The sequence below is a fragment of the Kogia breviceps genome, chromosome 2 (assembly GCF_026419965.1).
Source record: "Kogia breviceps isolate mKogBre1 chromosome 2, mKogBre1 haplotype 1, whole genome shotgun sequence".
NCBI classification, from domain to species: Eukaryota; Metazoa; Chordata; class Mammalia; order Artiodactyla; family Physeteridae; genus Kogia; species Kogia breviceps.
Window position 1 is genome coordinate 65,939,221 of NC_081311.1, and position 12,998 is coordinate 65,952,218.

Genomic DNA, 12,998 nt, shown 5'->3' on the forward strand with positions numbered 1-12,998 from the left:
TCATTCGTCTATTTGTTTCTTCAAAAATAATGATTAAGCTCCTAATACGTGCCATGTACTACTAGATAATGGATAAAAAATAAATAAGTTATAGTGCTTTCATTCAAGGGAAGTATAATGAAGTGAGGGAGACAGCAATATGAATAGATATATTTTTAAGTGATTTCACTCAAATCTAAAAAGCTTCATCTTTGATCTGTTGTTTCTGGATTTAGTAAAGAAGTCCATTAATAGCTTGTCAAATTCATTCATTATGTCTAGGTTATTAAAAAATCATGTGTATTCCAATATAAATTTCCCTTTTTCGAAGTAAACAGACCCCATATTTAAAATTCCCTCATACAGAAGTCATCCTGTCTTCCAAATTGCTTTTTAAAAAATACATTTCTTTAATTCTTTTTTTTAAAGTATAGTGACCATAATTATACACAGTACTTTGGGTCCTAAACTCTAGGGTGTGCATGTGTTTTTGCTTGCTTCTTTGGTTTTTTGAGAGTTCAGTATCTTCTAATGTTCTTCTTGGTAATTTACAATACATATTTAGCTTCTTGGTCTAGCACACAAAATTTTCAGGTTTATATCTTCAAGAAACAACTTATGATGACTCGTAGGTTCTTCTCCTTATTGTAACATTCATCCTGGGTGAAGGCCCTGTAACCTTCACACACATGACTTTAGCTCCCAGCTATGAGCCAGTGATTCACAGATCTCTATTTCTAGCTCAATTCTAGATCCATGTATGGTATATTTTAATTTGGATATTATGCTGGCATCTCACATTTCTCAGATGACAAAAAGTACTTTACCTTTCTCTTCCAAATGCATTATTCATTCTGTATTCTCCATCTAGGTGAATGCATCACGATATGCACAATGGTGAAAACAATTTTCTAGATGCTTGTAGATACCTCCACCCCCTTCCATCTAAGTATCACAGAGTCTTACTGTTTTTACCTCCTAAATATTTCTGGATCCATCCTACTACAGCCTGGCAATAGTGTTCAGCATTCAGGCCCTCACTGTCTTTTACCTGGATTATTGCCTGGTCTCCCTGACTGAAATTTCATTCTCTCTAATCACTAAATGGTCATTGCTAGAGTAATCTTTGAAAATACACATCTGAGCTTGTTGCTCTCGCAGTTCTTTAGCATGGCATCTGCCTGCATTTCTAGCTAGATTCATCACCATTCCTGCTTAGCGTCCCTATACTTGTAGTGCCACCTGCAGTAGCATGCATTCTCCTTGCTCTGTTATGCCTCAGGCCTTTGCACATGCTGTTTTCTTTTTTGGGGGGCAGATGTCCTTTATTTATTTATTTTTTTAGCATCTTTATTGGAGTATAATTGCTTTACAATGGTGTGTTAGTTTCTGCTTTATAACAAAGTGAATCAGCTGTACATATATATATATATATCCCCGTATCTCCTCCCTCTTGCATCTCCCTCCCACCCTCCCTATCCCACCCCTCTAGGTGGTCACAAAGCACTGAGCTGATCTCTCTGTGCCATGCAGCTGCTTCCCACTAGCTATTTATTTTACATTTGGTAGTGTATATATGTCCATGCCACTCTCTCACTTCATCCCAGCTTACCCTTCCCTCTCCCCATTTCCTCAAGTCCATTCTCTACGCTGCATCTTTATTCCTGCCCCTATGTTCTTCAGAACTTTTTTTTTAGATCCCATATATATGTGTTAGCATACAGTATTTGTTTTTCTCTTTCTGACTTACTTCACTCTGTATGACAGTCTGTAGGTCCATCCACCTCACTACAAATAACTCAATTTCATTTCTTTTTATGGCTGAGTAATATTCCATTGTATATATGTGCCACATCTCCTTTATCCATTCCTCTGTCCATGGACACTTAGGTTGCTTCCATGTCCTGGCTATGAACAGTGGGTAGACAGCTACTTCTGTCCTCCCTACATCTTGTAAAAAAGTTAATTACCCCCAAATCCTGCATGAAGTAGCAGACAGCCTTTATTTTCAGAAAGGAAGGAGCTAAAAATATAATAGTGCTGCCATTTATTAACCTCAGGTAACATTACTCTGAAGGTAGCAGAGTCTTGTGAATAAGTCATGGGATTTGCAAAGAGAAGACTTAGGTTTACGTCTCAGTTCTTTTATCAGCCTTTTAATCTCCTTAGACTAAATACTCATTTAGTTAAAATGGGGCTATAACACCAGCCTTACTGCCTTAAAGGGTGTTGTGATGATCAGTGAGATACTATTCAGAAGCACTTTATAAATTATAAGTCATTATACAACACAAGTCCTCACATCCTTTTGTAGTAGCAAATAAGAGAAATCCTTCCCATGCAGGAAAGAGTATAACATAGCTGTTAGTATCATGACTTAGCAGTTGCACTGACTTGGGTTACAATGCAAGAAATGCCACCATTTAGCTTTGTCAGTTGGCTCATGAACTCAGTCTCTATAGATATCAGTTTTCTCATCTTTAAAAAGGAGAATAATATGTATCATGAGTTTTTATAAGGATTACATGAGATATTGTATGTGGAATGCCTAAGTTACTGTTAAGTTCCCTTGAATTAGTTTTCTTTAAAATAAACTTTTTATTTATATTAATAATTTTAGATTTCCAGAAGAGGTTCAATGATAGTACAGAAATTTCCCATCTACTTTTCTTCTGATTTCCTTCATTGTTAATGTCTTACATTAGCCACAATGAACAAAATTGATGCATTACTATTAACTAAACTCTGGGCTTTTTTTGGGAATTCATCACTTTTCCCGTTAATGTCTTTTTTCTGTTCCAGGATCTGATCCACGGTTCTATGCTGCATTTAGTTGTCATGTCTCCCCAATTTCCTCTGATCTGTGACAGTTTATCAGTCAGTTTCTTTGTTTTTTGTGAACTTAACAGTCTTGAGGAATACAGTCCAGGTATCATGTAGGATTTTCCCCAGTCTGGTTTTGTTTGTTGTTTTTCTCATGATTAGACTGAGACTGTGGGCTTTTGGAGAGAATTCCGGACAGATGAAGTACTCGTCTTGTCACAACATATCAAGGAGCACCTGATATCCATGTGACGTCACTGATGATGTTAACATTCATCTCTTGGTTAAGGGAGTACTTGCCAGGGTTTTTCACTGTATATTGAGCTAGTTTTAACCAGCTGTCACTTATATAGGACTTTCTCTTTCCTCTCCTCCCACTGTTTGAAATGCTTTTCATTTATATTTATTGCAAATGTCATCTCTGAGGAAATATCTTCTCTGACCACCCAAGCTAAAGAGCTTCTTTTCTCAAGTCAGTCAGTGTTGTTTTTTCTCGATAGCATTTTTCATTACCTGAAATTGTCTTGTGTATTTGTTTTCCCTAGTTTATCCATTTGTCTTTAGGCCCCTTCCCCCTCAAAAAAGTACATAAGCTTCAGAAGAACAAGGTCCTTGTAGGATTGTTCACTTCTGTGCACTTGATATCTAAGCACAAGAGCTAGTATATACTAAATGCTCAATAACTATTTGTTTGAATAAGTGTCGAAGAAAGAAAAATCCAGGATTAACTTATAAGCAAGTGTTTCTGAAAATGAGTGGAAGATAGCTGAATGGTGGGAAGTTTAATTTAGTATTCTTAACTTAATTGGTTTAGTTTTAACAAAAAGTTTAAATGCAGTCATCACCATCTATTCAAATAAGTAATCAGTATCCTTGTAATTTAAGCTGTTTTATAATTCACTTCATAATGTGAAAGCCAAAGTATTTTTCTGACTTATATGTATATGACTGACAAATGTAAGAGTTACTCAGTTATCACACATCTGTACCATTGTGACCTTTATTTGCTGTGGCTTAGCTTTCCTATTACAGAAATTTTAACAGAATCAGGAGGAGTATAGAAATAATTTATGCCCTTTATTTTAACTTATAGTTATGAATTCCTAGTGTCTATTATCTTTTCATTTATATTGGCAGAAAAATGGAGCTTCTTGGCATAAATCTTTCTTCCATAACCTCTCTTTTTATTTCTTTCCTCAGGACCTAAAATCTCCAAATCAGAGGGATGAAATTGCAGGTGCCCGGGCCTCATTGAAGGAGAACTCCCCCATATTGCATTCAGTTTGTTCAGCTTGTTTGGAACATTCTGATGTCGCTTCCCTCAAAGCCAGCAAGGACACAGTTTGTGAAGAAATTCAGAATGCCCTCAATGTAATTTCAAATGCTTCACAAGGCATCCAGAATGTGTTAGTCCCACCAGAACCTCAGGCAGCAACCCTGGCAAGTGCCCTTGATGAGCTTGAGGTAAGTTGAGAGAAAATTAAATTGTGATTTGATGTACCAATATGAAAATTAATAGATGTGTGTTCTCAGATCTTTGGGTTGGAGTTCAGAGTATGAGTAAATAAAAATCCAGTGACCTAATCAGTCTCTATCATTGTCTGTGTTTTCCAGAGAATTGAATCGCAGGACAATATTCTATCAGTAGACTTCTGATTCCTTTACATCTCTGCCAAGGAAGGCAATGCATTTAAATTGGGATTGTTAATTACATTGAAATGATGACTTTATTTTACATAGATCAATTTATGAAATGTAGGATTTATTTATTCCACAAATACTTATTATTGGCACTGTTCTTTATGCTTGGGATGTAATTGAGAGCTGCTCTCTTAACTCCTCACATTTTAGTTTGGACTAGGGTGGCTAGTGAACATTAAGGCTAAATTTTGTAAGTAGAGCCAACTGGATTTGACAGAATGGTTGTGGGGTGTAAGAGAAAGGGAAGAGTCATGGCTGGTGTTGCAGGTTAGCTCCTCTAGAAGCACACACTGGACAGAATTTGGGATACAAGGTGTTGTTAGGAATCAACGTGTGAAGGGAGAGGAAGGGAGCAGGACTGAGCAGAGGAAGAAGTCTACCTGTGAGCCAGACCCCCAAAGCCACCAATGAGCAGGGAGCTCTGGAGAGAGTGTTAACCTCAAGAAATAGCCAGGCCTCTTTCAATCACTGGAAGCAGGTCACCCTACCCTGGGAAGGGTCTTACCTCCAGGCAGGGGGGCTGGGGATAAGCCTTCTGCAGCTGCTGCAGACCCTGAAGGAACTGACAGGGGTGCCATCTGCTGGCCTCACCCTCCACAGGTAGGCAACAAGTCCTACCTGGAAGGGGGATATGGGCAGTAAACCTCTGTGTCTACCACAGGTAATTACAAGTTTTTGTTGTTGTTGTTGTTGTTTGTTTTTTGGCTTGAGCAACTGGATGGATTAAGCTTTTATCAACTATGATGGGGAAGACTGTGGGTGAAGCCATTTTTGAGAGGAAGATCAGCAACTCAATTTTCAACATGTTGAGTGGAGACATTTGTTAGACATTCCACTATGATGTCAAAGATCATTGGTTATCCAAGTCAGATAAGTACTTGCTTAATGGAAGACAACACAGTGTAATGCTTAAAGATAAGGGATCAGGAGCCCAGATGCCTGAGTTCCTATCCCAGGTCTGGCGGATACTGCCTGTGTGACCTTAAGAAAGCTATTTTATTGAACTCTCAGTTTTCTCACCTATAAAATGAGGATAATAATAGGACCTATATCTTAGTGTTGTCTGCGTCAGTGAATTAATAATACATGTAAAAATGCTCATAGCGGTGACTGGCACATAATAAGTGCTCATTAAATCTTAGCTTTCATTATTAGTTGTGGAGGTGACTATTTGGCAGAAGATTCTTCCATAATCAAGAAATCAACACAATTAAAATTAGTAAAGTTTTACTGATAACTTAAAAAAATAAACACATAACCTATAATTCCTATATGTTCTTAACATCATTACTGTCACAATAAACTTATTAGATATCTAATTCATTTAAGTTTAGAATAACCTTTCCATATGCTTTTCCTTTAGTTACATGTCTTAAACAGGTTTCTTCATTTCTAACCTAATATTAAATTCCTGATTTTTGGCATCAATGAAAAAATCTGTTAACTTCCTAATTATTAGCAATTATGTGAAAATTTTAGGGCCTATTTATCTAAATAAGGTAGAAAATTAGTGGTGATTCTTTAATAATATCCCATCATGTAAATGTTTGCCCTGTGTCATGAGTACTCAGTAAACTTGTCTATTAGATGAGCATTCTGTCTTCACAATAAGATTGAAAACACCCTGTGGGCAAGATTATGTTTCTAACTAATTTTATACCAGTGATACTAGCAGAACATTAGGTCCCCCATACATTAATATGTAACATTTCTTGATAGCTAAACACTTAACATAAATTTATCACTTGTTACAGTGTCCATATAAGATATGTTTTTTGTTTGTTTGTTTGTTTTACAGAGAATAAAACTGAGACTTATGTATGATTTTTAACTTGCTCAAGTCAGAAGGCTAGTGAGTGGAAGTAACCAGGATGTGAATAGTATGTCTGACTCTAGAAGGTATTTCCAGCTTCTGTATTATACTGAATTCTCACAGGTAGAGCTTAATGTGCTTAATCAAAATTCAACAAAACTTGTTCTATGATTCTTAGTTTATTGGAACTATCAGAGAAATTATATATGTAACCCAGTCCAGAAGATGGCATAACTTTTTAGTGAAAACTTATTTTTTGGGTACCTGGGTTATTTAAGTAGAAGTAGTCTGTGTATGAGGAGTGACAAGTATTGTGAGGTGAAATTTGCAAGAGTGGACAGAAGGGATTGTGTATCACATTTTTCATAGTACTAAACAGAATTGTATCAGGTGATGCTTGCATAAGAGATCAGTTTATCCCAGACACCTTTTTCTATATTCTTAGGATTATAGAAAGATAGAAGATTTTAAAGTTGTCTTCCTTCAGGGACTTCTCTTTTATCACTTTAGTTGAAAGTGGCTGCTGCAGACAAGAAATGGCAGTGGTTGGAGAGGAGGAGAAAGTGTGTGTGTGTGTGTGTGTGTGTGTGTGTGTGTGTGTGTGTGTGTGTCTGTTTCTGTGTGTGTGTATGGGTGTAGTTTTGATGGGAGTGGGCATAGGCATAGTGATAGAGTCTTCCCTTTTGTAAGATAGGTTGCTGACTCCCTTCTTCTTATCAAGGCAGGAGAGAGTTTCAAAGATAGTACCCAGAAATCCCAATACTGTCTCAACAACCTTTGAAATTCAGTTCCAGTCAAAGTTAAGGATAGAAAGCTAGTACAAAATACCTGAATTTTATATACATTTTTATATCCAAGTTACAATAGCTCCTGAGGTTGTCTGAACTAGATAAAGCAGAATTTATTGAGCATTTAGCCTTTTTAAATGATTTTGTAAATTAAATGTTTGCACTTTTCTTTACTTACAGGAAGCTTATTGGTAAAGGATCCAAAATAACCTTTACTCTATCTTGCTTCTGCAAATATAATACTATGAAATAAATTGATGTAGTAAATACTCTGTTGGGAGTAAGTCTCATTAAATGTTATAGTGTAGAAATGTATCAGAGCACTTACTCAACAACTACCAAGCTGAAGTGTCATTAAATCTTTCATTCTGGTCCATGTCTGGTTGTTGAAATGAAACCTGAGATTTATTGTTGGAGAAAATAGAAGTTGAATTAGTACACTGTACATGCTAAATCAATTTCTTTATTGGAAAAGCTAATGTGAATTTTAGAGTGTTCTTTCGCATTTGTGACTGAATGAGAGTTGAGAAGTGACCAACTGTGGATTAACAGAATTATGAAAATATCTTTAAGTGAGAAACTTTGCCAGTGAAAATTGCTTTGAAGCTCCAAGTCTACTAAGGTATATTTGCTCTTGTGTGGAAGGAAAATACAGCTTTTATAATCACAGTCCACAGAATTATCCAGATCCTCTTGTGATAATGATGATAATAACAAAGGAGTTTTGTAGTATTTTGTCATTTTCAAAGAGCTGTAATGTTTATTTTCCTATCTTCTTTTTATATATTAATTTATGGTCATCATTCATATATTCCTTTATTCAGTGTTGTATCCCCAACACCTAGAACAATGCTCTATACATAGTAAATGCTAGGTAAATATCGACGAATGAGTGAAAGAAGGAAAGAATGAATATAGGAATGGTGCCTATCGTTTTGCACTAATGGAGTGAAGAGCATTTTCCCTTTACCCCTGTTTTTTCTCCTTTCTCCAACTGGTAGTGTACGTACTGGGGGTTTGTATTCTACTTTACCTAACTTTTAACTGGGATGCAAATTTAAAGTGAGGGAAACCACAAGGAAAATATCTGAGTGATATGCTGCTCAGATACCTTTCTGTGGTAAGGGAGCACAAAGAGAAAAAAAAAATCTTTCCTCAGTGGCCATCTAGCCGTAGTCTAGGTTCCCTGTAACTGCCAAGCTATGCTGCCTTTTACTAAGAGTAATAGTTTTGAGGTATGCAGTCCTTATATTCTTCTGTTTTCACCTGAAGGAGAAAACAGGACTTCTATTAATCAAATTAGCATTTAGGAGGTAAAGGAAAATAGGCATCAGTGATACCTAGAAGCAATTTAATATGAAAAAATGGTTTGGTTTTTAGAAATATAGTGAACTAGAAAAACTAAAAATAATGGATAAAATATTTTTAACTACATGGATAATCAGATAGGTGAATTAGGGAAATTTGTTGGGGCTAGCCAGGTACAAAGAGCACAAATCCAAACTAGCAAGCCAGCACTAGCATTGTGCTAGGCGATATAGGGAATTTGTTTTTCATTATTGCCTGTAGCTTGGATTTTGGAAGAACATGAACTGAGGACAAAAGACAAAGCTTGTCAGCTGGAAAGTCACATGAGACCCTCACATGAATCTGAGAATCCTTTTATTTGACCACCTCATTGGATAAACAAGAAAAACACTAGCCTCTACAGCAGGAGATAGTAGGAAAACTTGACTGGCTTAAATTGGCCATGGGTAGGTCAGAAAAATATACAAAACATCTTGGAAAATTTCTAAGTGTAAGCCTGTTCTTATCTGGACTTTGGGTCAAAAGTCATATTATCTGTGTAGCCTCTAAGACTTTAACTGAAAATTTAAAATTGTCCTGTCTTGGCAATATCTCCAAGTAACTGCCAGGAGTAAACTCAAATTCTGTCTGCACCATACACTAAGTCCACAAAAAATTCTCATACAAGTCCAAGGATAATAAGTTCTCACAAGACACACAAATAAGCAAGTCACCATGAATGAAATTTTGTAGAAAGAGCAAACTGCAGAATCAGATATGCAAACACTGCAGATGTGGAAACAGTAAGATATTAGATGTAAATTAGTATGCTTAATATATATTATTTTCTCATCTACTCAGTAAAGTACGAGGAGTATGATGAAGGAAGAAAAGACTATCAAAATTGACCAGACAGAACTATCTAAAATGAAAAACATAATTGTGAAAAATTCAATGGTTAGGCAACACAGGAGGTTAGATAGCAAATTAATGATCTGAAAGATGTGTTTGAAGAAGTTACTTGCAATGCACCACTGAGACACAAATTAAGATTTTTTTAAAAGGAGTTTTACATGGAGGATGGTGTGACGAGTTCTAAAATATTCTGATATAAGATACAGAAGAAGAAAAGCATAAAAAATACTAAGAATTTCCTGGAACTAATGGAACATAGCAATCTCCATAGCTAAAAAATCTAATAATTCCTAAGCAAGATATATAGAAAGAAATCCACATCTACATATATTGTAATGAAACTGAAGAACAACAAAGGCAAAAAGAATATTTTAAAAAGAAAATAGGGATAGCTTCATTCTCAGCAAGATGGCAGAATAGGAGGCTCCCAACTCTTCCCTCTACCCATAAACACACTGAATAAACAACTACACATGTATCAGTTGCCTCTGAAATCCAGAAACAAGTTGAGCAATTCCTCCATGTTGGTCAACTAAGAAAATGCCCACCTCAAAACAGGAAAAACTGAGATACACTCTGACCATAAACTCCATTCTTAACACAGCATCATACAGTTGAGAGGAATCCCCCATCTCCCAGCTCCTCCTTGAGGAGAAAAGGTTTTGATACATATCTAACACTCCAACTTTTATGGCTGCTACCAGAGGGACTGTCTACTAGCTTGCCTATGTTTGACAGCTGACAGGGACTCTATATTTGCTAGTCCCTTGGGACCATAGAGAACAAAGAGGTAGTTTTCAAGCAGTTCCTATAGCTTTTTCCCCTGGCTTAGTTCAGAATGAGCAGGCAATAAAGCCCAGGTTCCAGCTTCTTCTTGGAAGGGGTTAGAATGCACATTTACATACTAAATTTTCTAGTTGGTGACCAGGGTCTGACTTCTAACTCAGCTGTCTTTGGGAGCTGATGGGACAGGCAATCACTAGTCTCCTAGGCATTTGAACCTGTGTGTGGGCACTTCCCATGGCTTTTCCTCTGGCTAGCTCCAGTTAAGTAACCGAGTCACCATCTTCTTCTTGGAAGGAGTTGGACTACACATCTAGTACAGTAGACTTTTCTGACTACTGCCTGAAGATCTAGCTTCTCACTCGCCTGCCTCTGGGAGCTGATGGAGCCATGCATTCTCTAGTTTCCTGGGGTCTACACAGAACAAAGTGGCAGTTTTGAATGAGCGGAGGCTCTTCCTACAACTCCTTTCCCAGGCTTGCTCCAGCAGTAAAGCCCAGCTACTAGTTTCTCCCTGGAAGGGGTTATGCTGCACATCTAGTGTCACAACTTTTCAAGTTAGAGTAGCAAAAACATTTGAGAAGCATCTGGAGTAGCTGGATGGGCTGATTATTGGGGTTCATCACCCACTTGAGGCCAGTCTCTCAACTGGGAGAGGTGGCTATTTTATCTAACGCACAGAAAAACACAGAGAGAGTCAAGAAAAAAACAGGGAAATATGTTCCAAATAAAAGAACAGACTAACTCTCCAGAAATGAACCCTAATAAAATAGAGATATGTGATTTACCCAACAGATAATTCAGAATAATGAACAGGAAGGTGCTCATTGAGGTCAGGAGAGCAATTTATGAACAAAGTAAGAATTTTAACAAAGACAAAATGTTAAAAAAAAATCATAGAGCTGAATAATACAACTGAATGGGAAAAAAAAATCAATAGATGGAGTTTAGCTCAGACTAGATCAAACAGAGGAAAGAAAGGATCAGTGAACTCAAAGACAAGTCAGTGGAAATTATACAGTCAGAGGAGCAAAAAAAAAAAAAAAAAAAATGAAATCAGCTTAAGAAACTTATCCATATGTGTATCATCATGTGGCTATGTATGCATTATGAGAGTTCAAAAGAAGAGAAAAGAAGGGAGCAGAAAGCTTATTCAAATAAATAATGTTTGGAAATTTTCCAAAGGAAGAAAATAGACATCATCCAGGAAGTCTAAAAAACACCAAAAAAAAAAAAAAAACCCAACCTGGAGAGACCCACTCCAAGACACATTATAATCAAATTGTCAAAGTTAATGACTAAGAGAAATTTGAAAGCAGCAAGATAAAAATGACTTGCTACATACAAGGGGACCCTCCCTTCCCCCATAAGATTATCAATGTATTTTTCAGCAGAAACTATGCAGGCCAGTGAGGAATGTGGTGATATATTCAAAGTGCTGAAAGAAAAAATCTGCCAACCAACAATAAAGTGCCTGGCAAACTTGTCATTCAAAAATGAAGGGAAGGTAAAGATTTTCTCAGACAATCAAAAGCTAAAGGAGTTCATCATCTGTATTCCTACCTTACAAGAAATGCTAAGGGGAGTTCTTTAAGTTGAGATGACACAACAATATGAGAGAATAAAAAATATGGAACTCATTGGGAAAGGTATTACTATAGACAAAACAGAACACTTTATTACTATAATGGTGGTTAAATCAATTTAATTCTTGTATCAAAGTTAAAAGACAAAATATTTAAAATAACTATAATTAAATTATGTTAATGGATACACAACATAAAAAGATGTACATTATAACATCAATTGCCTATAATGTGATAGTAGAGTAAAAGTGTAGAGTTTTTGTGTGCAATCAAAATTAAGCTCTTATCGCTTAAAATAGACTATTATAACTATAAGATGTGTTATTTAAACCGTATGGTAATCATAAAGAAAAAAACTGTAGTAGATATATGAAAGATAAATAGAAAGGAATGAAAACATACCACTAACCAAAAAAAAAAAATCTTCAAATCAAAAAGAAAGAAAGCAAAAGGAAGAAAGGAGGAAAGTACCAAACTATCAGAAAACAATTAACAAACTGGCAATAGTAAGAGCTTACCTATCAATAATTACTTTGAATGTAAATGGATTAAATTCTCCAATTGAAAGACATAGAGTGGCTGAATAGATTAAAAAAAACAATATCTGACTATAAGCTATCTATAAGAAATTCACTTTGGATTCAAAAGCACATATATGGTTTAAGTGAAGGGATGGAAAAATGATATTCCATGACAATGTTAACCAGAATAAAACAGGAGGAGCTATACTTATACCATACAAACTAGAGTTAAGTCAAAAACTGTCTCCAGTGACAAAGAGGGTCATTATATGATGATAAAAGGGTCAATTGAAAAAGAAGATAAAATAATTATAAATATGTTTGTACCCAGCATCAGAGTTCCTGAATATATAAAGCAAATATTCACAGATTTTAAAGGAGAAATTGACAGCAATACAATAACAGTAGGAGACTTCAATACCCTACTTTTAATAATAGATAGTAGAGTCTTTGTGTGTGTGTGTGTGTGTGTGTGTGTGTGTGTGTGTGTGTGTGTGTGTTTGTGTGTGTGTGTGGTACGCAGGCCTCTCCCTGTTGTGGCCTCTTCTGTTGCAGAGCACAGGCTCCAGACACACTGGCTCAGTGGCCATGGCTCATGGGCCTAGCCGCTCCACGGCATGTGGGATCTTCCCGGACTGGGGCATGAACCTGTGTCCCCTGCATTGGCAGGTGAGCTCTCAACCACTGTGCCACTAGGGAAGCCCTAGATAGTACATTCTGAGAGAAAAACTATGAAGAAACAGTGGACATGAACAACACTATAGATTAAGTGAACCTAATAGACATGTACAGCACTTTTCAC

At 36.4% G+C, this 12,998-nt stretch overlaps 1 protein-coding gene across 3 annotated transcripts in view; it reads left to right on the forward strand.

The window, feature by feature from the left end:
- CTNNA3 (catenin alpha 3) overlaps window positions 1–12,998 on the forward strand; it is a 1,725,986-nt gene that overhangs the window by 446,352 nt on the left and 1,266,636 nt on the right. For all 3 annotated transcript variants that reach the window (XM_067025523.1, XM_059054939.2, XM_059054940.2), the window contains one exon: window positions 4,003–4,266. In XM_067025523.1, the coding sequence (XP_066881624.1) occupies window positions 4,003–4,266 (264 nt within the window). The remainder of the gene's footprint in view (window positions 1–4,002; window positions 4,267–12,998) is intronic.